Source organism: Leucoraja erinacea, chromosome 12 (genome assembly GCF_028641065.1).
Source record: "Leucoraja erinacea ecotype New England chromosome 12, Leri_hhj_1, whole genome shotgun sequence".
NCBI classification, from domain to species: Eukaryota; Metazoa; Chordata; class Chondrichthyes; order Rajiformes; family Rajidae; genus Leucoraja; species Leucoraja erinaceus.
The window spans coordinates 51,730,586-51,757,080 of record NC_073388.1 but is presented as its reverse complement, the minus strand read 5'-3'; the positions used below and the strand labels follow the sequence as shown (position 1 = coordinate 51,757,080).

At 41.8% G+C, this 26,495-nt stretch overlaps 1 protein-coding gene across 1 annotated transcript in view; it reads left to right on the top strand.

Annotated features, from left to right (window-relative positions):
- LOC129702368 (palmitoyltransferase ZDHHC15B-like) overlaps nucleotides 1-11,909 on the top strand; it is a 71,509-nt gene extending 59,600 nt beyond the window's left edge. The window contains 5 exon segments of the mRNA XM_055644138.1: nucleotides 730-788; nucleotides 790-857; nucleotides 1,715-1,824; nucleotides 4,035-4,111; nucleotides 11,247-11,909. Coding sequence (XP_055500113.1) covers nucleotides 730-788; nucleotides 790-857; nucleotides 1,715-1,824; nucleotides 4,035-4,081 — 284 coding nt within the window. The 3' untranslated portion in view covers nucleotides 4,082-4,111; nucleotides 11,247-11,909.
- The last annotated feature ends 14,586 nt before the right edge of the window (nucleotides 11,910-26,495 follow it).

The window sequence follows — 26,495 nt, the reverse complement described above, 5'->3', positions numbered from 1 at the left end:
AATAGAAATATAACCTGAAAAAATTACCAATCAAAAATGAAAAGAAAAACTACATTTTAGCATGAACAGAAAAGCTGTGAGAACGGAGGAAGTTTTCAATTGTCGAGCTTTTCGCTCTGTAAAGAAACTCCTAGTTCTCCTTGTGTTATAGCAGCATTCCATTCCTGTAAAATTTTCGTAATCTGAACAGTTCATGTTGGAAATGTGTCTGCAAACATAGTTCCCACACAGCAAATGATACATGCACAGATCTGCTGTCCATAGGAATAGATATCCTAGAGAAGTATTTTAAATCTTGTTTTGCAATTCTTAAAAATAAAGCTGATATTAACTAAAGATAGACACAAAATGCTGGAGTAACTCAGTGGACAGGCAGCACCTCTGGAGAGAAGGAATGGGTGACGTTTTGGGTTGTGACCCTCCTTCAGACCCCGATATTAACTTGAGACCCTGATATTAACAAAGTTAGCCTGCCTATCTCGGACTAATAATGATATCTTGATGTCTCAATAGATTTTACTATAGAATGTATTCCTACAGGGTTCAATGTGCAAAAATTCCAGCTAGGAATAGTTGGGAAGTTCCCTGCAGTTCCACAGCAACCGGAAAATCACAATTACTGATCTCCCAAAAGCTTCTTTGTATGTAAGGGCTGCACATAAGTTGGCCATTCATAAGTGACACAATCTAATGGAATTTTTAAATATGTTTATCTCTTTTTTTTTATAGAGGCCTTCTCAGCGCCAGTATTTCAGCATGGTCCAGATAAAAATGGTTTCAACCTTGGTGTATGGAAAAAACCTAGAGCAAGTCTTTGGTTCACAAAAGAAGTACTGGCTACTACCTGTCTTCACCAGGTATTCTGCCCATTGAGACCATCAGTGCTGCTGTGTATTTATAACACAGCATACAGTTTTAATCACAGTCACAGAGCATAGAATAGGCCCCTCGGCCCACCATGTTCATGTTGACCATCAGTTACTCAGCCCTGACATGAACCGTATGTAAAGGGAATGTGTATGAAGGTTCAATCAAATATGTTCACTCCACGCCTGAGTTAGTTCTCCTGCTGGAGATATTATTCATCTTTCCTCACCACGTAGATGGACGTCATTCAGTCAAGAAGTTTAATCTAGCTGTCAATGCAGTCACATCAATCACATTCTCTGCTTTCCCCTGCCCCCTTCCCATAACCTATTTTTTACATATGCTCATTAACAACCCCAATTCTGTCATCAAACACGCTAATTTAACGTTGCCAATTAACCTAACAACTGACACATCTTATAGATGTGAGGACACAAAATCACCTGGGGAAATCCATGGTGGGCTGCGGTAGAGTTGCTGCCAGCGCCGGAAACCCGGGTTCGATCCCGACTACGGGTGCTGTCTGTATGGAGTTTGTACGTTCTCCCCGTGACCTGCGTAGGTTTTCTCCGAGATCGGTTTCCTCCCACACTTCAAAGACGTACAGGGTATGTAGGTTAATTGGCTTGGTGTATGTGTAAATTGTCCCTCGTGTGTGTAGGATAGCGTTAATGTGTGGGGATCGCTAGTCGGAGCAGACTCGGTGGGCCAAAGGGCCTGTTTCCACGCCGTATCTCTAAACTAAACTAAACTCCACAAAATTGGCATGAGAGTAGAACCTCGATCGCTGTGCTACTGGGTTGAATGCCAAGTTCAATTTTTGTATTTCTAAACATTGTGTTTTTAGTGTTGGAGATGGCCAATCTTTCCCCATGAAGTCACAGTCAGAGAGTCATAATCCACTTCTCTCCAATGATGAGCAGTGGGGTGAGGGCGATTCAGATGTAGACTACTATGGTAAGTCAAGAGTCTGATGATAATCTTTAATAAAAGGTGATTACCTATTGCAATTAGTTTCAAGATGTGTTGGGCCTCAAATTTTATTTGCTGTTAATTAACTTGTATTAGATAATATTAAAGCAGCACATCATCCTTAAATCTTCATTTATTGAAAAAATATCATGAAACATTGTATTCTATACTGGGTTTAGGGAAAAACCAGAAGGTGGCAGCCCTAATACAGGCCCCTGTTTGTGTTCTAAGTATCAAGTGTTGGTTTGTATGTAGAATTATTTGATGTACCCATTTGTGTCATTGGATTATGAAATAGAAATGAGGGGAGAAACCGCTCTTTATTGTTTATTGTCACGTGTACCATGGGACAATGACAAGCTTTTGTTGCCTGCTAATCAGTCACCGGAAAGACGATACATGATTACAATCGAGCCATCCACAGTGTACAAGACATGATAATGGAAATAACATCAATAACATTTAATACAAGGTAAACTCCAATCAAAGATTGTCCGAGGGTCTCCAATGAGGTCAGAACTGCTCTCTGTTGGTGGGATGGTTCAGTCACCTGATAACAGTTTGGAAGAAACTGTCCCTGAATCTGGAAGAAACTGTCCCTGAATCTGGAATGTGTTCTGTATCTGCCCTCTTTTTCCCTTCTTCCCCTCCAACACTCTCCCACTGCCAACCTCTCTATTACCAAGAAGTACACAAATTGTAACATTTAATTGTTCAATTAAATTATAAGCAAACAAAAAGTGCGGGAGGCTCAGTATTGAGTTGGGACCTTGCTTCAGACAGATTGGAGTAGGGCGGAGAAAGCTGGAATAGAGAGATGGATGAAACAAAGCAAGTGATAGGTGAATACAGATGGGAGGGGGTTTGTTAGCAGATAGGTCGAGTAAATGACAATAGCTATAGGTGAAAAGGAGTGGTCTCTAGGGAATGTGGAAAGGGGATAGTTTCAGTTTAGTTTATTGTCACATGTACCGAGGTACAGTGAAAAGCTTTTGTTGTGTGCTAACCAGTCAGCAGAAAGACAATACATGATTACAATCGAGCCATTTACAATGTATAGATACATGATAAGGGAATGACGTTTAGTGCAAGGTAAAGCCAGCAAAGTCCGATCGAGGATAGTCCGAGGGTCACCAAAGGTAGACAGTAGTTCAGCACTGCTCTCTGGTTTTGGAATATGTGACTGGTGGTGCGATTATGTTGAAGGTGGTGAAAATGTGGGAGGATTATGTGTTGGATGCCAAGCCTAGTGGGGTGAAAGGCCATGGGATCCCTATCCTTGTTCCATCTGGGGGGAGAGGAGGGAGAGCGGAAGTTTGAGGCACAGAGGAGACATGGGTGAGGGCTCCATCCGCAAGAGCAGGAAGGAACAATGTTTACTGAAGAAAGAGAACATCACGGATGTCCGAGAGTGCAAAGCCTCATCTTGGGAGCAGAGGAGAAATTGAAAGTCAGGAATTGGATCCTTGCAAGATGCAGGATGGGAGGAGGTGTAATCAAGTAATAGTGGGTCGGTGGGTTTGTAGTAGATGTCAGTACATAGTCTCTTCCCTGCGATGAAGACAGAGGAATCGAGAAAGGGAAGAGAGGTATGGAAGTTGATAAAACCAACGAGTTTTGCAGTTGCAGAAGGCAGCCCCGAAGCAGTCATCCCCACAATGAAGAAAGAGTTGGGTAATAGTTTTGAAACAGGGACTGTTGGCCATAACCAACAATATGACAGGCGTAGTGGGGCCTGAGCGAGTGCCCGCCTTTAACTTGGAAAAAAAGTGAGAGAAGTCAAAAGTGAAGTTGATAATGGTGAGGACAAATTCAGCCAGGCAGAGGGGAATGGTAACAGAGGAGAACAAATTGGGTCTCTCTTCAAGGCAGAACCAGAGGGCCCTGAGACCATTCTGGTGGGGAACGGTGGTGTAAGGGGACTGTACATCCATGTAAAGATGGGACGATGGGGGCAAGGGAATTGAAAATTATTGAAGAGTGAGGTGTCTCAGATATACGTTATAAGGGACTGAACAAGGGGATGGGGAGCAAGATTGAATTGAGGTATTTGGAGATGGATTTGGTGGGTCAGGAACAAGCAGAAAAAATCGGTATGTGCTTCTAATATTCATAACTATAGAAAAAAAGAAAACGGCTTTTATTGGAAAGAACGTGCAGTAGTTATTTTCAAAATGTGACCCTTTTTCTGTCAGCAGCCACAAGTGGAAATACCTCAGTGACTGTAGAAATGGAGAGCTAGCTGACTTTTGCTGCTGTTCAGCACCCACAGGTAAGCAAGCATCTTTGCCCATTTTCACTGACCATAGATTTTATTTCAGTTTATTGGACAGCAAAGAATCATATGTTGAGCTAGAATTCGCAATTTTCTAATAGTTTAGATTGAAAAGTCTTACAGTGCATTAGAGTTATACAGTGTGAAAACAGGCCCTTCAACTCAACTTGCCCAAACTGACCAACATCTCCCGGCTAAACTAGTTCCACTTGCTTTGGTTTGGCCCAGTCGCGGTGTCTGCAGTCTGTCCGCGTTTTATTATTTTCTGTCTGTGTTTCTATGTAGTTTTTTTCTTATTTTTTTTGGGGTGTGTGTGTGGGGGGTGGGGTGGGGGGGGGGGGGGGGGGTGGGGGGGGGGGGGGGGGAAACTTTTTAAATCTCTCCCTGCACTGGAGACCCGACTTTTTCTCGTCGGGTTTCCGTTGTCGTTGGGGCCGCAACGAGGAGCGGCCTCCAACAGGAAGAGACCGGGGACTCTGGTGTCGACGACTCACCGTCACCGTCGCGGGGCTGGCCGAGTCCGGAGCGGGTGGAGCGGTGGAGGAGCGCTGCTGCTGCTGCTGCTGCTGCTACCGGGGAGTCGGAGGCTCCAACGGCAGGTCTATGGACGGCGGCACCGGGAGCCCGCGGGTCCCTGGAGGGAGACCGCTTTTCAGGGCTCTCGCAACGGCGACTTCCCCCGTCCGAGTTGCGGGGTTGAAGAGCTCCTGGAGCGTGACCTAACATCACTGCCCCGCGCGGCTTGGAATGGCCGCGGGACTCTGTGAGCGCACGCCGGGGGCTCTAACACCAAGACCCGGTGTGCGACCTCGCACCACCCGGCGTGGCTTTAATGGCCGTGGGACAATCGCCATCGCCAGCCGGGGGCTTTGACTTTGACTCTGACATCGGGGGGGGGAGAGTGCAGTGGAGAAATAAGTTTATTAGGCCTTCCATCACAGCGATGTGATGGATGTTTATGTAAATTATGTTGTGTCTTGGGTCTATGTGTTTGTAATGTATGGCTGCAGAAACGGCATTTCGTTTGGACCTCAAGGGGTCCAAATGACAATTAAATGTATCTTGTATCTTGTATCCCTCTAAACCTGTCCTATCCACATACCTGTCTAATTGCTTCTTAAATGTTGTAATAATCCCTGCCTCGACTACCACCTTCAGCAGCTTGTTCCATACACCCACCTCCCTTTGCATATAAAAGTTAACCCTCAGATTCCTGTAAAATCTTTCCCCCTTCACCTTAAGCCTATGCCCTCCAGTTCTCGATTCCCCCACTATGGGCAAGGGACTCTGCGCGTTCACCCGATCTATTCCTCTCATGATTTTATACAGTCATCTCTTATCCTCCTGTGCTCCAAGGAATAGCCTGTTCTACCTCACCTTTTTGCTCAGACCCTCGAGTCCTGGCAACATCTTCTATGTACCCTTTCCAACTTAACAACATATTTTCTATAACATGGTGCCCAGAACTGAACACAATATTCTAAATGTGGCCTCACCAACATCTTTTATAATTGCAACATGACCTCCCAACTTCTAGACTGATGAAGAGCATTTTTGATCACCCCATCTAGCTGTGACGCCACCTTCAAGGAACTATGTACCTGCACTCCCATATCCCTCTGCTCACAGCACTTCCCAGAGTCCTACCATTCACTGTGTAAGTCCTGTCCCATGTTAGACTTTCCGGAATGCAACATGTCACATTCCTCAATAAATTCCATCAACCATTACCTCATCCTACCTGGCCAACCGATCAAGATCCTGCTGCAACTTTTACCAACCATCTTCACTATCTGCAGTACCACACACTTTGTATCATCTGCAAACTTATAAATCTTGCCCTGTGCATTCTCATCCAAATCATTCTCTAACTACTTGCACTTGGTTTCCAAAAATCTATAGAACAAATGTAACTTTTTTTTTAATGGAAAATGAAAAGTATGTCTCAAATATAATTAATCCTGAAAATTGTTTGGAACATGATATGATGAAACTGCTGTCAAGGAGTCAGGGCTCTACAACACCAAACAGGCCCAAACAGCCGAACGCTCTATGCTTTCCTGAACCAGTCCCATTAGCCTGAAATTGGACCATAAACATTTCTTATCCATGTATCTGTCCAAATGTTTTTTTAAATGTTGCGTTATACTCACCTCTTCCTCTGACAGCACATTCCATACATCCACCACCCTTCCAATCATTTTCCTCATTCCTTAAATCTATGCCCTCCAGTATTAGGCTCCCCTGTTTTGTAAAAAAGACTGACATTCTACCATATCTATACCCCTTATAGTTTAATAAGTACTGGTAGTTGAGGCCAGTTCATTGGCTATATTTAAGAGGGAGTTAGATGTGGCCCTTGTGGCTAAAGGGATCAGGGGGTATGGAGAGAAGGCAGGTACAGGATTCTGAGTTGGATGATCAGCCATGATCATATTGAATGGCAGTGCAGGCTCGAAGGGCCGAATGGCCTACTCCTGCACCTATTTTCTATGTTTCTATGTTCTATGTTTCTAAAAGATAAGGTCACCCCTCAGCCTCCCAGGCGATTCAGTCTAATCTTATAGCTCATCCCATGAGCCGTGGCGAAAGCTTTGTGAATCTTCTCCACACCCTCTCTAGCTTAATCACATTGTTTCTATAGCATGGCCCCCACAACTACACACTGTATTCCAGATGTAGGTGGCATCAATGACCTGTACAGCAGTGACACCGATTTGTGCTCTGACTAATGCTGTGACTAATGAAGGCAAGCATACCATGTGCCTTCAACGTCTTGCCTACCTATGTCACCACTTTCATGGAACTCTGTGTCTATAATACTACATCACCCTGACATTCACCATGTATATCTTGCCCTGACTTCACTTTCCAAAATATATCACTTTACACTAGTCTGCACCTAGTCTGAAACACAGAAAATAGGTGCAGGAGTAGGCCATTTGGCCCTTTGAGCTAGTGCCGCCATTCAATATCATGGCTGATCATCCTAAATCAGCCTGCTTTTCCCCATATCCCTTGATTTTGTTAGCCCTAAGAGCTAAATCTAACTCCTGCTTGAAAACATCCAGTGAATTGGCTTTCACTGCCTTCTGTGGCAGAGAATTCCACAGATTCACAACTCTTTGGGTGAAAAAATATTTCCTCATCTCAGTCCTAAATGGCCTACCCCTTATTCTTAAACTGTGACCCCTGGTTCTGGACTCCCACAACATGGGACCATTTTTCCTGCATCCAGCCTGTCCAATCCCGTAAGGATTTTATATGTTTCTATACGATCCCCTCTCATCCATCTAAATTCCAGTGAATACGTCGACCCATTCTTTCCTCATATGTCCATCCCACCATCCCTGGAATTAACCTGTTGAACCTACGGTGCACACCCTCAATAGCAAGAATGTCCTTCCTCAAATTAGGAGACAAAAACTGAGCATAATACTCCAGGTGTGGTCTCAACTGTACAACTGCAGTTGGACCTCCTTGCTCCTAAACTCAAATCCTCTCGCAATGAGGGCCAACATGCCATTAGCTTTCTTCACTGCCTACTGTACCTGCATGCTTACTTTCAGTGACCGAAGTACAAGGACCCCCAGGTCTGGTTGATCCTCCCCTTTTCCTAATCTGACACCATTCAGATATTTCATCTCACTGTCTCCATCGCAGGAAACAGACTATTGACCGACATCTACTACGAACCTACTTATTCCCATAGCTATCTTGACTACAGTTCCTCCCAACCTGCTTCCTGTAAAGAATCTATCCCCTACTTCAAATTACTCCGTGTATGCCGCATCTGCGCCCAGGATGAGGTGTTTCATACCAGGGCATCGGAGATGGCCTCATTCTTTAGGAAACGGGGGTTCCCCTCTTCCATTATAGATGAGGCTCTCACTAGGGTCTCCTCGATATCCAGCAGCTCCGCTCTTATTTCCCCCTTCCCCCCATTCGTAGCAAGAACAGAGTCCCCCGTGTCCTCACCTTCCACCCCATCAGCTGTCACAACACATAATCCTCCACCATTTTCGCCACCTTCAACAGGATCCCACTACTAGCCACATCTTCCCATCTCCACCCCTCACTGCTTTCCACAGAGACTGTTCCCTCTGTAACTCCCTGGTCAATTTGCCCCTTCCCACCCAAACTTCCCCCTCTCCGGGTACTTTCCCCGGCAAGTGCAGGAAATGCAACACCTGTCCCTTTACCCCCCCCCCCCCCCCCCCCCCCCCCCCCCCCCCCCCCCCCCCCCCCCCCCTCCCCCCGCCCCCCCCCTCGACTCCATTCAAGACTCCGACCCAAACAGTCTTTCCAGGTGAGGCAGAGGTTCACTTGCACCTCCTCCAACCTCATCTACTGTATCCGCTGTTCCAGGTGTCACCTTCTCTACATCGGCGAGACCACACGCAGGCTAACACCTCCGCTCAGTCCGTTGTAACCTACCTGATCTCCCGGTGGCTCAGCACTTCAACTCCCCCTCCCATTCCCAATCTGACCTTTGTGTCCTGGGCCTCCTCCATTGTCAGAGTGAGGCCCAGCACAAATTTGAGGAACAGCACCTCATATTTCACTTGGGCAGTTTACACCCCAGCGGTATGAACATTGACTTCTCTATTTTCAGATAGCCCTTACTTTCTCTCTCCATCCCCTTCCCCTTCCCAGTTCTCTCACTAGTCTTACTGTATCCGACTACATTCTATCTTTGTCCCGCCCCCTCTCCCTCCCCGACATCAGTCTGAAAAAGGGCCTTGACCTGTAATGTCTCCCATTCCTTCTCTCCAGAAATGCTGAGCTGCTACAGCATTTTGTGTCGATCTATCATTCAGATAATAATCTGCCTTCCTGTTCTTGCCAACAGTGTATAACCTCACATTTATCCACGTTATACTTCATCTGCCATGCATCTGCCCACTCATTTATCCTATCCAAGCCACCCTGCAGCCTCATAGAATCCTCCTTGCAGCTCACTCTGCCACCCAGCTTTGTGTCATCTGCAAACTTGGAGATGTTACATTTAATTCCCTCGTCTAAATCGTTAAAATATGTTGTAAATAACTTCCAAGCACTGAGCCTTGTGGCACCCCACTAGTCACTGCCTGCCATTCTGAAAATGACCCATTAATTCCTACTCATTGCTTCCTGTCTGCCAACCAGTTCTCTATCCATGTCAATACCCTACCCCCAATACCATGTGCTTTCAATTTGTACACTAATCTCTTGTGTGGGACCTTGTCAAAGGCTTTTTGAAAGTCCAGATACACCACATCCACTGGCTCTCCCTTATCCATTTTACTTGTTACATCGTCAAAGAATTCCAAAAGATTAGTCAAGCATGATTCCCCCTTCATAAATCCATACTGACTTTGACCGACCCCGTCTCTGCTTTTCATGTGCGCTGCTATTACATCTTTAATAATCGACTCAAGCTTCTTCCCCACTACCGATGTAAAGCAAACGGGTCTATAATTCCCTGTTTTCTCTCTCCTTCCTTTCTTTAAGCGTGGGGTTACATTGGCTACCCTCCAGTCCACAGGAACTGATCCAGAGTTGAGAGACCATTGGAAAATAATCACCAATGCATCCACGATTTCTAGAATAACCTCCTTGAGTACTCTGGGATGCAGACCATCAGGCCTCAGGGATTTATATGCCTTCAGTCCCAACAGTTTACCTAACACCATTTCCTGACGAATGTGGATTCCCTTCAGTTCCTCCCTCCCACTAGATTCTTGATCCCCTAGTATTAAATTCAATCTGCCATTCCTCTGTCCACTTTCTTAGTTGATCTAAATCCTCTTTGGAATCTTAGACAACCTTGTTCACGACACTACCAATTTTGATGGTAGCCACAAAGTTACTAATCATAGTATCTACATTTGAATCCAAATCATTGATACATGTGACAAATAAGAATGAACCCAGCACCAATCTCTGCAGACACCACTGGTCACAGACCTCCAATCTAAAACAACCCTCCACTACCACCCTCTGTCTCCTTCCACCAAGCTGTGTTAAGTGTATTTTTTTAATATAGCAGCCCAATTAACAGATGTAAACAGAATGGGACTATCAAGTCATTAAATGTTCTCCATTCGTGTCTTGCTGTTTGTGAGTTACATACCATCATTAGCCGTCATCTTAGACTAACATCTAGGTTGAGGACCTTCCGAGAGAAAGATAGCAACTAATGGCAGAATGGCATAAGAACCATTGTCACTGCACCAATTTGTTCTTAAAGAATTATAGCCACTTAATTGATGCCTTTGTCCACTCAGTTATACATTTGTATCTGACTAATCTTCCGTGAAGAGAGATGCAGCTCGATAAGATTTTGATTAGGCTGCATTTGGAGTATTGCGTGCAGTTCTGGACACCCCACTACAGGAAGAATATGGAGGCTTTGGAGAGGGTGCAGAAGGGGTTTACCAAAATGTTGCCTGGATTAAGAGGTGTTAACTAGGTTGGGCACATTTGGATTGTTTTCTCTGGATTGCCGGAGATGAGACCTGATAGAAGTGTATAAAATGATGAGCCATAGAAAGGATAGACAGTTACAATCTTTTTCCCATAGTGGAATTGTCAAAAACTAGAGGGCATAGCTTGAAAGTGAGCAAGTATTTTTTACACAGGGGGTGGTGTGTGCCAGGAAGGCACAGCTGGGGTTGTGGTGGGCAGATGTGATAGTGGCAGGTGCAGTAGGCGGGAATGGAGGGATATGGTTCATGTGCAGGAAGATGAGATGAGTTGGCATCATGTTTAGTACAGATATAGTGGGCCAAAGGGCCTGGTCTTGTGCGATACTTTTCTCTGTTCTGTGGTCCATGTAAGAGAGCAAAATTCTTGAAGAAGAATGTGGAATACATTTTAATGTTAAAATTGCCTTCGAGAAGCTAAAATTCCATTCTCTGTTTCATTTTCTGATTACGTCTTTCAGTCAATTAATTCCTACATCGCATAGCTCAGTGAACCTTGGTAATTTCCCTGCAGTAGGTACGGCTGAAAAAACTTTGATTTATTTACTGATGTCGCAGCCACCTCCATAAAAAAATATTATTTCTAAGGACCATTAATTAATGGCAAATACTTTATCAAAAATGACTTCACCTATTCGTAATGTTAGTTATTGCCTTCTTTTCAGGTTAATCCCCGGTGGCACAGTATTATTTGGTGTGAAAATGTGAGAACCAAGGCTCCCTGAGGGACTTCAACAAATGGGATGGAACTGAGTATTACATGCCTTACAATCTTCTGAAGATCTTCTCATTACATGATGTACATTTAGGCTTTGGTTCGCGAACAACTACATTTTCTAGGGGTGATGGAGGAATGGAAAGGGGACCATTGTAAATTCACTTACAAACTGAGTACCCATGGGCAGGGGCTTGTATGTAAATAATGTGCGTGTGAATGAGGCTCTATCACAGTTACCTGAAACCAACGCTGCGATTAATTTAACATTGATGTGTTGTATTTATCTCATTAGGGCAAAGTGCTAAACAAAACTGTTCCTTGCATTAATGTTGCACGGGTAAGGTACAAATATCGAACTGTCAAGTGGAAAAATCTGCAATATCTGTTCAACCATGTGTTCGAACAAAAGAGCAATGGATTGATTATTTGCTGTGTTTATATGAATTAAGTCATTTCAAACCAGGTCATTTTTTAAATGTTTTTTAAATATGTTTAAAAGATTCTTGAACTTAGCTAGTTTTTTTATATGTTTGTAACGTGATGTATATATATTTTTAAACTAATTTACCCTCAGAATTAAAATTAAATATATTACTCCAATGAGGGACCAAAGATTGGTAAAGCAGTATCTGCTGAAAGTTTGAGTTATTCTTGAACCTTAGGAACATTTAGTTTGTGTGCACTTGTCTTTTACATCACAGCATGACGTCAGGGCCAGTTTTCAGCAGTTTCCTTTTTATGCTAGCTTTAATTTTGAACAAAAGAAGGAACTTAACAAACATATACCTGAAAATGTCTCCTTTTTTGCATCCCAAAGTTCTCTGATTTGTGTATTCCGCAGGGGATATCGCTGATTCTACCCCCAAAATATCACCTTTCACTTTCTCCCTGTACAACTGGTAATTTGCACAGACCAGTTAGTTTGAGAGTTTGCTACCTATTCTTAATTAAAAATATATAGAAATTCAGGTTAGATATTAACTGTTAGCAAATGTATTTAAATTTTTTTATATTGGAACATGTGCAATTTCTTAAGAGTAATTTTTCAGCTTGCTTAGAAATTCATTCCTTCAATAACCTGGGCTTAATGAGTATTACTATGAGAACAAGCAACATCCTATCCCAGGTTACGGTTCTGACTTGTAGTCTGATAACGTGACACGTGAATTTCCTGGACTTTTGGAGGTTTTCTGACTCCAAGCTTCTATAGCCTGTTGCTGAAGCCCAGGAAGAACAGGTTTTAAACACCTCTAGCAAAACTAAGGAATAACTGATTGAGGTACAAGGACTATAATCCACAGCGGAAAGGATTAACGTACTTTGGAATGTAATTATTTTAGAGGGAGCATTGAACAGTGATGATCCAAGACATACAAGTAAAACAATAACAATTACTTAATTCAGTGTGATATAGTATATCCACTTCCCATATGTTAGAATGTCCCTACAGGTATCACTAGCATTCAACATATTTTCCCACTGAGGTACATTTTTAGATCATTTTCCTTTTCTTTTTGTAACATATTTCTCAATCAGTCCTGAAGACAGTTTGCTATTTTTTTGCTATTTGTGGGATTCAGCTACATGCAATCTATTTGCTCTGTTTCCTATATTACAACAGTGACTGCACTTGAAAGGTTCTTGGGATATCTTGAGGTTGTAAAAAGCATGCTCTTGTTGCAATATGACAGCATATGGCAGTCAAAGTGATGCTGATATAATGAAATTGGATTAAATATCTTTGACAGTCAGCTGCCCACTATAGCAAAAGCTTATAATGTTTCAGATACTATGAATGGTTTTAGCTCTGCGTCATTTGTCAAACTTACTAGAAGTGTTGTGCAGACAAATAGAATAGTTCATTGACAAATAGAAAGTTAAAAGACCTTTCATTTTACAATTTAAACCACTTTATTATGACCCAATCAGTGACCAAGTTTCAAGTATTAAAATCGTTAGGTTGTAAATATTTTTATTAATGAAGAACTGTATATGAACAAATTCAGACATTATTACAAGAAATATTTAAAGAACAAGAACAAGTTCAGCAAAGGAGAAGAAATTGTGAGTTTATTTCTGAGAATTCTTTCGATAATCTCAATGCTTTTGTAAAATGACATCTTCAAGTGTAAACATAAACATTGAAACGAAAATCTGATGCCAAGTATTTCTGCGGTTTTGATACACTAAGTTTTTCTCAAGTTGACTATTAACCTGTACAATATTTAATATTGCTTAATATTAATTTCACAATCCCTTCCTCCAACCCCACCCAAAAGAATTGGTAAGTTTAAAAAAACTTCCTTTAGAAATCTCATATGTAAATAAAATTGCAATTTCCTTTTTGATAAATCTGCAGAATTAGCGACAAATGTATTTGCAGTTAAAATATTAACTTTACAATTTAAAAGTGTCCAAAATAACATGTTCATTTGTTGGTTGGTGTAGCCCTCTGTCAGAGAGCTGAAATAACTGGCTCTAATAATCTGTTAACCTGAGAAATATTTGTATCGAATTGCAGAACTGCTAGGTTATTCCCCTATTAATGAAACTGGAACATAATGACAACACACAGTCAGTAATTGTTACCATACATAATGTCTTTATGAAATGGGTTATGAAGCAAAATATAAATATTTCTATAATATCACAAATAATTTTGATGCCTATTTTCATTCATTAGTTCCCTTACAGTTTACAGATAGCAATAACCTTGGTGAGGTAAGAATGTATTCTTGATCAATAGTTAGTGTAATAAAATACTGCCATTAATACCTTGCCAATTGCTATTATTTTCTGCTTATTTATGTACACCATGTCCGACCCCAAACATGCAAGGGATTCACATGGATTTAAATTGACAACCAACCAGAAAAATTGAACACGCGTATTAGTGATATTGTCTCTCCATTATTCTCTGACTCATTCCTATTTTTAATTCTCTTTGTTCAGAAAATTACTTGTTTATCCAGTTCTTGATAAGTTAAGAGTTGTATAAGCATACAGCACTGAAACCAGCCCTTTTGTCAACTTGCCCATGTTGACCAAGATGCCTCATCTACGCTAGTCCAACAGCCCACATTTGGCCTATACCCCTCTAAACCTTTCTTGTCCATTTACTTAGGAATATTAAGAATGAAATACTCACTGCTCAAAACAAAAAATATTATCCAAAATGGAAGCATTTAACTTCCACGGGCACATTGGTAGAGTTGCTGCCTTGCAGAACCAGAGATCCTGATTCGATCCACACTACAGATGCTATCTGTGTAAAGGTTTTAAGTTTTCCCTGTAGGCGCATGGATTTTCTCTGGGTGCTCCGGTTTCCTCCCACATTCCAAAGACGTGCAGGTTTGCAGGTTAATTGGCTTCTGTAAATTGCCCCTGGTGCGTAGGATAGAACAAATGTATGGGTGATCATTCGTCCGGGCGGGCCGAAGGGCTGTATCTCGAAACTAAACTGAACTATACTGGCATCACTAATATTATTCCCTGGAAAATAATCATTATTCCAATCAACATATTTTACTAATCCCAAACATTCAAGAAAGTGTTTATTATGCCTCTATCACTAATAGTTTTACACTGGAGAGATATAGAAGTATGCTTCCATCGAGCCAGTCATGGCATTTTTAATGTGTTGTTAGAGAAATCATAAAATCTCATTAATGGCTGTTTTTAAAAAGTGATTAAATCTATATTCCTCAAAAATAATCCAAGGAACCTAATATGAAAAATAGAAAGGTTGATCATTTCTATATCTCGTGCGTGGATATATTTGTGGACTAAAGTTAAAGGTAGTTAAATAAGAAAGGAAAAAATGTTGCTTGTTTACATAAAATGGAGGATGAATCTGTAAATTGTAAACTAGAGACCATTGTGAACAATTAGTATATAGAGATAAACTAAAGCAATATGGTGGAGTAAGCATCCTTTCAACCAGATGGTAACTTCCAAGAAGTTTGAATTTGTGGTATTGTGCATTTATTTTGAGTTATAAACATTCAAGAGCAGATTATTGGTTTAAAGAAAAGCAAGTGAAAATGTTTAGCAGTTGCTGACAATGTATGGACCATTTGTTACCGGTTGTCAGGCTGGCTTTGAAGGATTCTATTCTTTCATTGGATTTGGGAATGACTGGGCAATAAATTCCCTTCCCTAGCTGCATGTGAGAAAGTTCTTCTGATGATGACATATCTCCAAGTCAGGCTGTTTGACCATAGCACTGCACAGTCAGAGATTCATCAAGGGTTTTACCATTAAGTGATGGAGTGCTAGACGTTGAAATGGTCATTGCTTGGAACCCGTGTTTTGCAAATGTTACTTGTCAGTAGCCCAAATTGATAGCTTCATTATCTGGAGTCTGAAACAGAACTGAACATTGGAAAATTGTGCATCTGATTTGGAGGAATAGTAATTATTGTGAAAATACAATGAATGAAGCATACGGGGAAAAAACGTTTTTCTGTGTAACATTGGGACTTGGTGATTACCAGTCCGCGATTACCATATGCAGTTTTAGATGGTTTTAGCCACAATCGTTCACCAGACTGTTCCTGGGATGAGACCGTTGTAGTGGAAGGTGAGATTGAATAGTATCCACACACTTGTATTCTCTCGATATTTAAAGGATGAAAGGGTAATCTCAAATCTCCTTAACATTTGCTAGAATAAGTGTCATACAATTAGATAGCACATAAAGAGGCCCTTTGGCCCAATTCATTCATGCCAACCAAGATGCCTATTTGCATGTGTATGTCCTATATCCCTAGAGACGTTTCCTTTGCATGTTCTGTCCAAATGTCTTTTTAATGTTGCAACTGGCTAGTCTTGTCTCGCTTCTTCTGGCAGCTTGTTCCATATTACCCACCATATTCTCTAGAAATCTTTCCTCTTTCACCTTAAACCTAGTTCCAGACTCCATGACCTTTGGGGGGGAAAAAGTGACAACCTGCCCTATGCATGCTTCTCAAGATGTTATAAACTATTTCCACTCCAGGAAAGATGCTCCTTATAATTCAAGCCTTCTGGTCCCGACAACATTGTTGTGAATCTACATTGCACTCTCTCTAGCTTAATGACATCCTTCCTACAGCATGGCAACTAGAATTGGACAAGATTCTTCAAGTGAGGTTTAATCAACATTGATACTCAATGCCACGCTTTGTCTACCTGTGTCACCACCTTCAAGAGCTAGGTATTTATACCACTCAAAGTTTCTGTTCAACAACATTCCCCAGCCAATGACTGCAGGTCCTGCCCTGGTTCAACTTCCCAAAAAAGTTCATTTCACACTTGTCCGATCAAAAATTCCATTTCAATGCTGGAAGTATGCTTCCCTGAACAGTGGTGCTTACAACTAATAGCCAGAATCACAAACTAACAGTAGGTGAATGGATTTGAGGTGAAATATACCTTCATTCAAGTTATTGGGAATTTTATACTCCAGAGGTATGTTGATCTTCAGTGGTGGACCATATAATTCCTGAGATCAATTGCAATTTTTGAGGTAATCAAAGGATGCAAGATATGCCAGTAGATGTTAAGATCACATTTCAGTGTTATTAAATGGGAGAGCAGACAAAAGAGCTGCATGACTTACTGGTTCAAAGGGATGCAAGAATGACACCTTATCACTAGGGCCCTCCATTATACCTACAGTGAACACAGCACAGGAACAGGCCCTTTAGCCCACAATGTCTCCATTCATGCTGCCACCGATCACGATCCCCCCCCCCCCCCCCCCCCCCCCCCCCTAGCATATCCATGTGCCTATCTAAAAGCTTCTTAAAAGCCATTATCATATCTGCCTCCACCACCACACTCTGACAACGAGTCCCAGGCACCCAACATTCTGTATAAATAAATGTGCCCCGCACATCTCCTTTAAACTTTACCCCTCTCACCTTAAATCATCATAAATGAACTATCGTCAAACATATGGAAAACCTGATGAATTCATAATACTACTGAAGATTTCCTTTTCTTTGTGTTGTTCCATAAACAAATACTGTAATAGATTAGCCCCTCTGTGCAATCTGGGTTCATCAGATCATGAGACGGACTATAAGTGGCTGTGAAAAGGATAAATTTGATTAATTCATCACAATATCTTTCAGTAGAAGTATTTTGCCTTTGACAGTGGAGATGTAGAAGAGGCTGGTCTTTGCCAAACAGAAAAAGCTGCCTCCAATGTACTTGTTGTGAAGCAACGTTTCTGGCAGAACCATGGTCCAGGCCAGAGATTCTGCTGGTGGAAGAACTTTGGTACACTTTTTTTAATTGCATATTATAATTCTGTCTTACTGTGTACAGTTGCATCAGTGATATTAGCTGAAAGTACTAGTAAAATCCTAAAATAAGGAGCTCCTAGTGACAGAAATAAATTAGTTGTTCCTAATACATTATTATAATATTCAAGTGAATTATAAAGCACCCTAATGCCAACCATGATCACCATTACTTTCAAAACTGGGTTGGATGTGTTATATCTTGTAACATTCATCCAAAGTGGCAAACGATATTTTACAAGGAATTTGTATTGTTTATATTGTCTTTTAAATGTAACATGCTTTGACTTTTTTTTTCAAAATATGTATCCCATGTGTTATATTCGTAGAAACAATGTAATCTTTCATCTCTGTCTAAATATATGCTGACTATCAAGCTCCTTTTCCGAAGTAACTGATTTGTCGCATCACATAATGTCACCATCGGTCTTCCTGACCCTCCGTCTCCCTTCAGCCAATTTGCTCTAGTGCCTCGTTTGAGCAAGAAGGCAGCAATTTCTAGGCTTATGTGTAAATATGTTGCCAGATCTATCATCAAGAATGATTTGCATCAATTTTTAAGGTTTCTATTGCAGGCTAAACATTGAAATCACTGTCCTGAGCAAATTGATTGAAGATCTATCCAGCCACCGTAACTGCAGTAGAAGCAGCCAGCAGAACATGTGGAGTGAAAGACTTTGCAACAAAGTTATCAAGAAGGAACTGCAGATGCTGGAAAATCGAAGGTACACAAAAATGCTGGAGAAACTCAGCGGGTGCAGCAGCATCTATTTCCTTCGCTCCATTGATGCTGCTGCACCTGCTGAGTTTCTCCAGCATTTTTGTGTACCTTGCAACAAAGTTGCCTGCAACTAGGATGTCAATGAAACAGCAAAGTTGAACCTCTGAGACATGAAAAGATGAGCTATTTGTTTTTTGCTGAGGTTTGCATCAGCAAAATTAAGGCATTTATGTTTAACGTTGTGCAGTGCAGATAAATTATTAAAATAAGGCGAACTTAGGTTGTTATCACACCTAAATCTGACATCACTGAGTTTAAATGTTTTACCTGTTTCTGGTTCCTGAATATTTTGCACTGATAATCTATCTGATATCGCAAATGGAAGTATATGCGCACAAACAGAACACTTCCACAATCCAGCTGCAGGGCTGAACCAATGTGCTCATTGTGAATTACATTCCTAAATCATTTGCAATAATTATCTAGAGATCCCAAATATGCCTATAATGTCTACTAGTCGTACAGCACAAAAATGGGCCCTTTGGTCTTACAAGTCGGTGCTGCCCGTCAAGTACCTTTTTGTACTAATCCCATTTTCCAATCCTCACCTCATCAAGGCACTAGTTAAATGTTGTGAGAGCACCTCACCCTCGCCCCACAAGCCAGTGTTTCACAGTATCGAATCAAAGTCAACCTGAATACACCTAATGTCCAACATCTGTGCAGGTAAAGCAGTACTTTGTGTCCAGTATATATGCTCTTTTAATGTAAAGGATAAGGTTGAAACGCTTAAAGAAATTGGAGACATTGCTGCTATCTCCAGTATTGTATAGGAGACTAGTTCACTTTACTTCATCCCAAACTAAAGTAATAGAAAAATGAAAAGATGAAGTAGTCAATGCAGAGTACCAGCCAACTTGAATTTTAAAAGTAATTTAAAGTACTATAGAATAACTTGGGTTGCGTGGCATTCAAAAAATGATAATTTCCAATAGGACCATTTTGTAAATGTTTACCGAGCTTAACTTCTGGTGGCAATTAAACATCTTTAAGCTTATTTCAGTTAACCATTTCATTTCCATATAGTCTCCCATCAACTAATCAGAATCCCTATTATCCGCCAAGTGGAACTTTCTCTCCCAGTGCAAAATAAATCAGAGAATCATCGTTTTCATGCTCAATTAGCACCGAGAAACTGCACTATTTTGAGCACATGAGTTTGAGATTCAGTTCTCAACTTACCTGGCATTATATCTCCCTCCTTGTATTATATTGTAGAAAACCACTTACTGCACTATTAAAGTGACCAAGAATTGTGGCATGATACTCATGTTAGGAAGTTATTTTAACCAGCAGATGTAATAGTTGTTTGCAGTTGGCTCTTTCTGAGGTCACTGCTTCAATTTAAAATTCTGGTTAAGAGGTAGAAGGCAATCCGTTATTTTCTGTAGCTTCCAAATAATTGCTAACGTAGCACACATGATTCAGCATGTCAGCTTTTAGGATAAAGAAGAGGCCAGTCAGTACCAAACTGCTGCATTATCAGCTGGGGTTTGTTTCAAATCCAATGAGTGCTACTGACAAAACAATGTATCAGCAAAGAATATGTATACCTATATTCTTTCATCCCAGTTTATTGTTGTTTTACCCGGTTAAGCCCCTGTCCTACTTTCCCGAGTTTTCCTCTTGATTCAAACTCGGGGAATGTCCGCAGCAAGTCCGTAGGATTCCGTAGATATTTCGTAGTGCCTCGCAATGCCAGCCGTAGATACTCGGGGCATCAGGTAAGTATCTTCAGCATGTTGAAAAATGTCCACGAGTAAAAAAAAAATAGCCCCGAGTACCCACGGATGGCTATTACCGTAATTCCCCGAGCTTGAATCAAGGGGAAAACTCGGGAGAATTTGTCAATAACTCTGGAAAGTGGGACAGGCCTTTACTGTGTGGAAATAATATGGTTTACTTGATCTCATGTACTTGTATATCCGTTGTGTTGTTATTGATGCCTGAGCCTGCACTTTATTTTCTGATTCCTTATTTAGTACATCAGACATGTTTTTATATCCGAGTGAACAGTTACACCGACAGCTTTAATTCTTTCCTTCAGTTTTTCCATCTCCTCCTTTACGATGCAGAGACATTGCTATCCAGAGTGATTTTGTTGTATTAAAGCTGTATGCCTATGTCATTGCAAGCAGTTTCTACTGTTCTCTAATACATTCAGAGATATGCCTGTTCAAATCTTTATTGTAAGAAAATATCTTTTCAAGAATAAATATGGTTTACAAAGTGTTTGATTTTTGATGCCACTTACTGAGTTAGAGTCAAATATAGTGGGACTATAATTGAAACGTTACAAAGCAGGGACATATTGAACAACTGATCCAAGGCCATTTTGCCAGTTTCCTGGAATGGTTGCTGCATGCATTCATTCTCACCCTTTTCATAAATTCAAATCCATACACAACTTATTGCAATACAGCATGTTCAACACAGAAAATGCTTCATGGCCTTTCACTGGAGAAGATAGCGAAATACAAATTTGGTTAAAAAGAATAGTTGTGAAAGGTGGAAGAATAATGAAGGCAAGGTGATTGAAGAAGTGTTGCCAATGAGAGCAATAACAGTTTTTTTCAGCAGGCACTGGAAAGAGGAAATAAATGGTTGGAAGGTTAGATGGAATGAGATGGAAAATAAAACTGAAGATATTAGAGGTGAGTAGTCACGGGTAAAAACTTACAATTCAGCACTGTTTATACGATACAATGGCACTTTATTGTCAAACAGAGGTCTGAAATTTATTTTTGCATACAGCCATACAGTAAAATAGTTATAATAGTGTAGCAAATAATAGCTTTGAGCCCCTCTTAAATTGGTCAGTGTGACTCCAATGTTGAGCAATAGACAGTGACTTATCATCAGGATATTTTTGCAAGCTGAGACATTTCTGCAGCTGTTGTGTGAAGCGCAGAATGGCCGTAGGGGTGCATGTCATCCACTGCTGAAATTCCCCTTTCCCCGGCATCCAACTTTCACTTGCCAAGCTTTGTTCCGCCAAGGAATGTAGTCAAGGAACTGCAGATGCTGGATTCTTGCATAGAACACAAAATGCTGGAGTAGCTGTAGGTCTGGAAGACATGAATATGTCCGTATGCCCCTTCAACCTATATCCCTTCTGGCTTTACATTTCAAACTTCTCTTCTCATCAATCATTTGGTCCCCTTTTCATCTCCAGCCTTTGTCCACCCTGCCGTCAATTATAACCCCCTTCATCCAACTTTCACTTGCCAAGCTTTGTTCTGTCCCCAGCTCTCTCTTCCCCACTATAATCCGTCTGAAGGGTCCCAACACGAAACATCACATCCATCTCTTCCAGAGATGCTGCCTGACCCACTGAGTTAGTACAGCAATGTGCGTTCTATGCAGAACGCTGTTTGGGGCGAACATTACCTCATCCGCCTGTAAATGATCCATATCATTCTATTCCTTGCACCTTCATGTGCCGATCCAACAGCCTCGTAAACAGTGGTCCCATATCTGCCTCCACCATTGTAGAAAAAACTTGCCCCACACATCTCCATTAAACATTCCCCCCTCAACTTATACCGACACCCTCTAATGTTGGATATTTCTGATCCTGAGATAAAGGTTCTGACTGTCGATTTTTGCCTCATAATTTTATATACCTCTATCAAGTCTCTCTTCAACCACCAACATTCGAGATGTCTATCCAACCTCTTCCTTTAGCTGTAACACTCTAAACCTGGCAGCATTCTGGTAAATCTTTCACCCCCATCAGCCATTGTATACAACATATCATCTTCTGACTTTTTGTCACCTCCAACAGGATCCCACCACTAGTCACATCTTCCCATCTCCACCCGTCTTTACTTTCTATAGCGACCGTTCCCTCCACAATTCCTTGCTTCACTATTCCCTTTGCACCCAAACCACCCCCTCCCCAGGAACTTTCCCCTGCAACCACAGGAGATGCAACATCTGTCCCTATACCTCCTCCCTCGACTCCATTCAGGGTCCCCGACAGTCCTTTCAGGCGAGGCAGTTCAGTTGCACCTTGTCCAAGCTCATCTGCTGTAACTGTTACGAGCTATACATCAGCGAGACCAAGAGCAGATTGGGTGTGGGTTCACCGAATACCTATGTTCAGTCCGCCTTAGCCCACGTAATTTCCAGGTTTCCAACCATTCTAACTCCTCTTCCCATTGCCATTCTGACCTTTCTGTCCTCGGCCTCTTCTACTGTCAGAATGAGACCACATGCAAATTGTTGCAACAGCACTTCATATTTCACTTGGGCAGCTAACAACCTAGCAGTAGGAAGTAATTTCTCTAATGTCAAGTAAACTCTACATTCTCTCTCTTACCTTACCCCACCCTATTCCACGTCCTTCTAGTTCCATTTGCATCCTTGTATCCCTTTGTTATCACCTCTTCACCCGTCAACAATTGACCACTATGGGATCTCCCCTTCCTCGGTCATCTGTTGTCAGCCCTGCCATGTTCCGGCCTTTTCTTAGCCCCAGTTCTCCACATTTTTCAAAATCTTCACATTCTTACTGTATTGGGGCGACCAGAACTGCATTAATATTCCACATGCGGCTGAACCAAAGTCCTACAAAGCTGCAACATGACGTCCTGATTCTTATACACAAAGCCTCGACCAATTAAGTCAAATATACCATTTGCTTTGTTTACCACCTTCAGGGGGGTTGCCACTTTCAGGGGGGTTATGGACATGAACCCCAATATTCCTTTGTACACCAATGCTGTTCAGGGTCTTGTCATTAAGTGGATATTTTCCCTTTACATATGACCTCCCAAAGTGCAACTTCAAACTTGCTCAAATTAAACTCTGTCATGTACCCACCTATCCGTTGCTGCGACTGATATATATCCCACTTTAGTCCTCCTCACTGTCCATGACACCAGCAATCTTGATGTGTTCTGCAAACTTATTATCCCCAACCCGGTCTGTTATCCACAACCCAGCTATGAATCCAAAGAATGAGTAACAAAAAAAGACCTACTGGTCCCATACGAAAAATTAGTCGAGTGAAAATTGATCAAAAGAGTTGAAATGGGCAAACGGTAATAATTTGTCAGTTACAGGATCGTTCTAGGCTTGTAGTCTCATGAGAAGGACAGAAGCATGGTCATGAAATTCCGATGGAATTTTAACCACAGAACGTACCAATGTGTCAGATAGGGAGTGGTCGCTGGAAAAGCATAAGGGGTGGAAGCTTTTATGTTATTGTTGCTAAGGGATTTAATAAAGAGGGAGTTGCTGAAGAAAATGATGCTTGCATTTTCTTCAAATTCAACAGCAGAACACAAAGAACAAAATATATGCTGCAGGTCCTCCCAATTTTAAAAGCTTCCCTCTGGAGTATTATTAACTACATTATTACTTATTCACTTGCATTATCCCCCCCTGTCCTTCTATCTCCCTGCTCCCTCACTCGTCAACTCCCCCCTATCTCACACCCCCCCACAATGAAAATCACGATTTTTCTTTAAAATAACTTAAACACAATGTTAGCTGTTAATGAAAACGGAGGATTCTGTTTAAAACAGGGTTTTTTTTAAATCAAGATTTTGTTTTAATGTAAATGAGATTTGGGATCCCATTGTGATGTCGAATGCTGCTGACGGGCAGGGCAAGTGGAAAATTGGTTTGAAAAGTGTTTTTTGTATAGTTTAAAACGTGAATAACTTGTAAAACATAACATCAATCCAAACACAACTTGATTACCCCCACAATTTGTGCCCCATTGTTACTATGTCCAGCAGATGGTGCAGGTTGGAACAACCCTGATGGCTGAGAAGATGCGTTTCCTCACTATATTCGGTATTGTGGAAAGAGCACAAGGAAGAATTTCAGTGAGGAATCTGTCCATCTTCAACAGCACTCGCTGATAATGAAATGAGGTCAATAGTTAGAGTGTCGTTGCATTTCCCTGGCTTTGTGTTGGTGCTGGACTTTAGTGAGAGACGAATGTGGAATAGCAAACAGCCAGTATCTCGTGCTCCTGCTGAAAATAGTTTACTCAGTTAGATCCTGGAAACTATAGACTAAATCCTACCAGTTTTTTACTATGACATATTACATATTCTACTCGCCTCATGGGTCAAAGATTTTTTTTTTGGCACCCCATTCCATGATGAAAGGCTTGGATGTGGAGATGATGTTTCCACTAGTGGGAGAATCTAGGTCTAGAGGTCATAGTCTCAGAATTAAAGGACGTTCCTTTAGGGAGGAGATGAGGAATTTATTTAGAGGGTGGTGCATCTGGAATTCTTTGCCACAGAAGGCTGTGGACGCCAAGTCAATTGGTATTTTTAAGGTGAAGAGAGATAGATTCTTGATTTAGTACAGGTGTCGGGGGTTATGGGGAGAAGGCAGGAGAATGCAGTTTGGTGGGAGAGTCATGATTGAACAGGAGTACACTCGATGGGCCAAATGGCCTAATTCTACGCCTATCACTTTTGAACCAGTATGGAACGTTCCCTACAACGTTCAATGTGCTTGCCTGAATTCCAAGCATCACATGATATTTCTGGATGACAAGATGACACCCATGCACAGTAATCTGTACCCACTTCCTTCAGTTTCCTCAGTAAAGGATTTATGCTTGAAGTTATACAATCCTCTCTGGCTTGGTGCCAAACCCTGCTGACCTCAAGGTCCAGATGGTGTTCCATGGATAATCTTACATACATGACAATACTGCTAAGGTATGCAGCAAAGATATTAAGAGGGTGGTGAAAAAGCCAAGCATTATAGGTGTCACGTTTACTCGGTGTTGCCTTGTGTGCAAAGTTAATTCCACTGTAATTTTAGGAAGAAATGAACGCGGAAAAAAAAGGGAGGGGGGGGGGGGGGGGGGGGGGGGGGGGGGGGGGGGGGGGGGGGGGGGAAGAAGATATTATTAGCACCAGAATGCCATAATTGTTTATTTTTCTTTGAATTAAGTTTGCCCAAATTGCTGCCTTTCATTGAGGCTCAAGGGCCTGTCCCACTTGGGCGTCATTTGCACGTCACGCAGGTAGTGCGCGAAGATTTTGTGAATCCCAAAATCCTGAGACGCGTCACTGCCTACGCCTCCACGTCTCACCGCACACGCGTAATGCACGCCATGCGCGCGTCACGTGCCCGTCACGACTCGTGCGTGATGCATAAATTATGTCGCGTAAATAACGCCCAAGAGGGACCTTTTCCCAATCTTTCTGGACTGGCTTCTCGAGATATTCACAGATTCAGTTATTCATCACTGTATTCTGGATCTAAACTGCAGCCAAAGCATTAGTGAAATGTATATATGTACTTCAAAGGTATAATAATAATAAAACATAGCTATAAACAATAAATGTATAGATCCAGTTTCACAAAATATGAATGTAATAGTTGTATAAATACTGTGTTGCAAATACCATTGTTACATATTATACATGATTGCGTGTATACTTGATACTTGCCTGCCTGATATAACTAAATGCAAGTGATAGGGGGAGGTAAGGAGGGAGAGTGGGCGATGGGGGGGGGAGATAGAGTGAGAGGAGGAGGGAGTACTGGAGATGAGGGGGAAATGGAGGAGGATAGGGGTAGGAAGTGGGATGGCGAGGCGCAGTTGGGGGAGGGTTGCCGTGACTCGCATCACAACGGGGATCTCTGGCGTCACAACAGGAACCCCTCAGCCGCGCCTGCGCAGTTGGGGGCTATGGGTGAGTGGTGGAATATTGCATTGGGTACGGGGCCCAATGGGTCCGCGCTTGGTCTAAAATACACTCTAAAATTACTTGACCATTTGCTTTCTCAACTGTCATCTAGTAAAAGTGAAAAAATGATTAATCAACTCGAGTTGGCCTTTGGTCAGACACATTTGAGATAAAAAATGAAGAATAAGGGCAATGTCTTGGAGCTAACTGTTGTGTCACTGCTCTTTACAAATTAGAAAGATCCCAAGCCCGATCTCTGATTTTCAAATGTAGCAGTTGAAAAAGGAGGAAACTATCACTGAAACTGCCCAGCTTGACCCTTGGTTTGAATGCAAGTGCATCTGTATTAAGTCACCTACCATTTCTATTTGTCCATCCTGTCCATAATCTGAAAGGCACAGATAGCATTGCTGCATTACAGCGCCAGCGAGCTGGGTTCAACCAGTTTG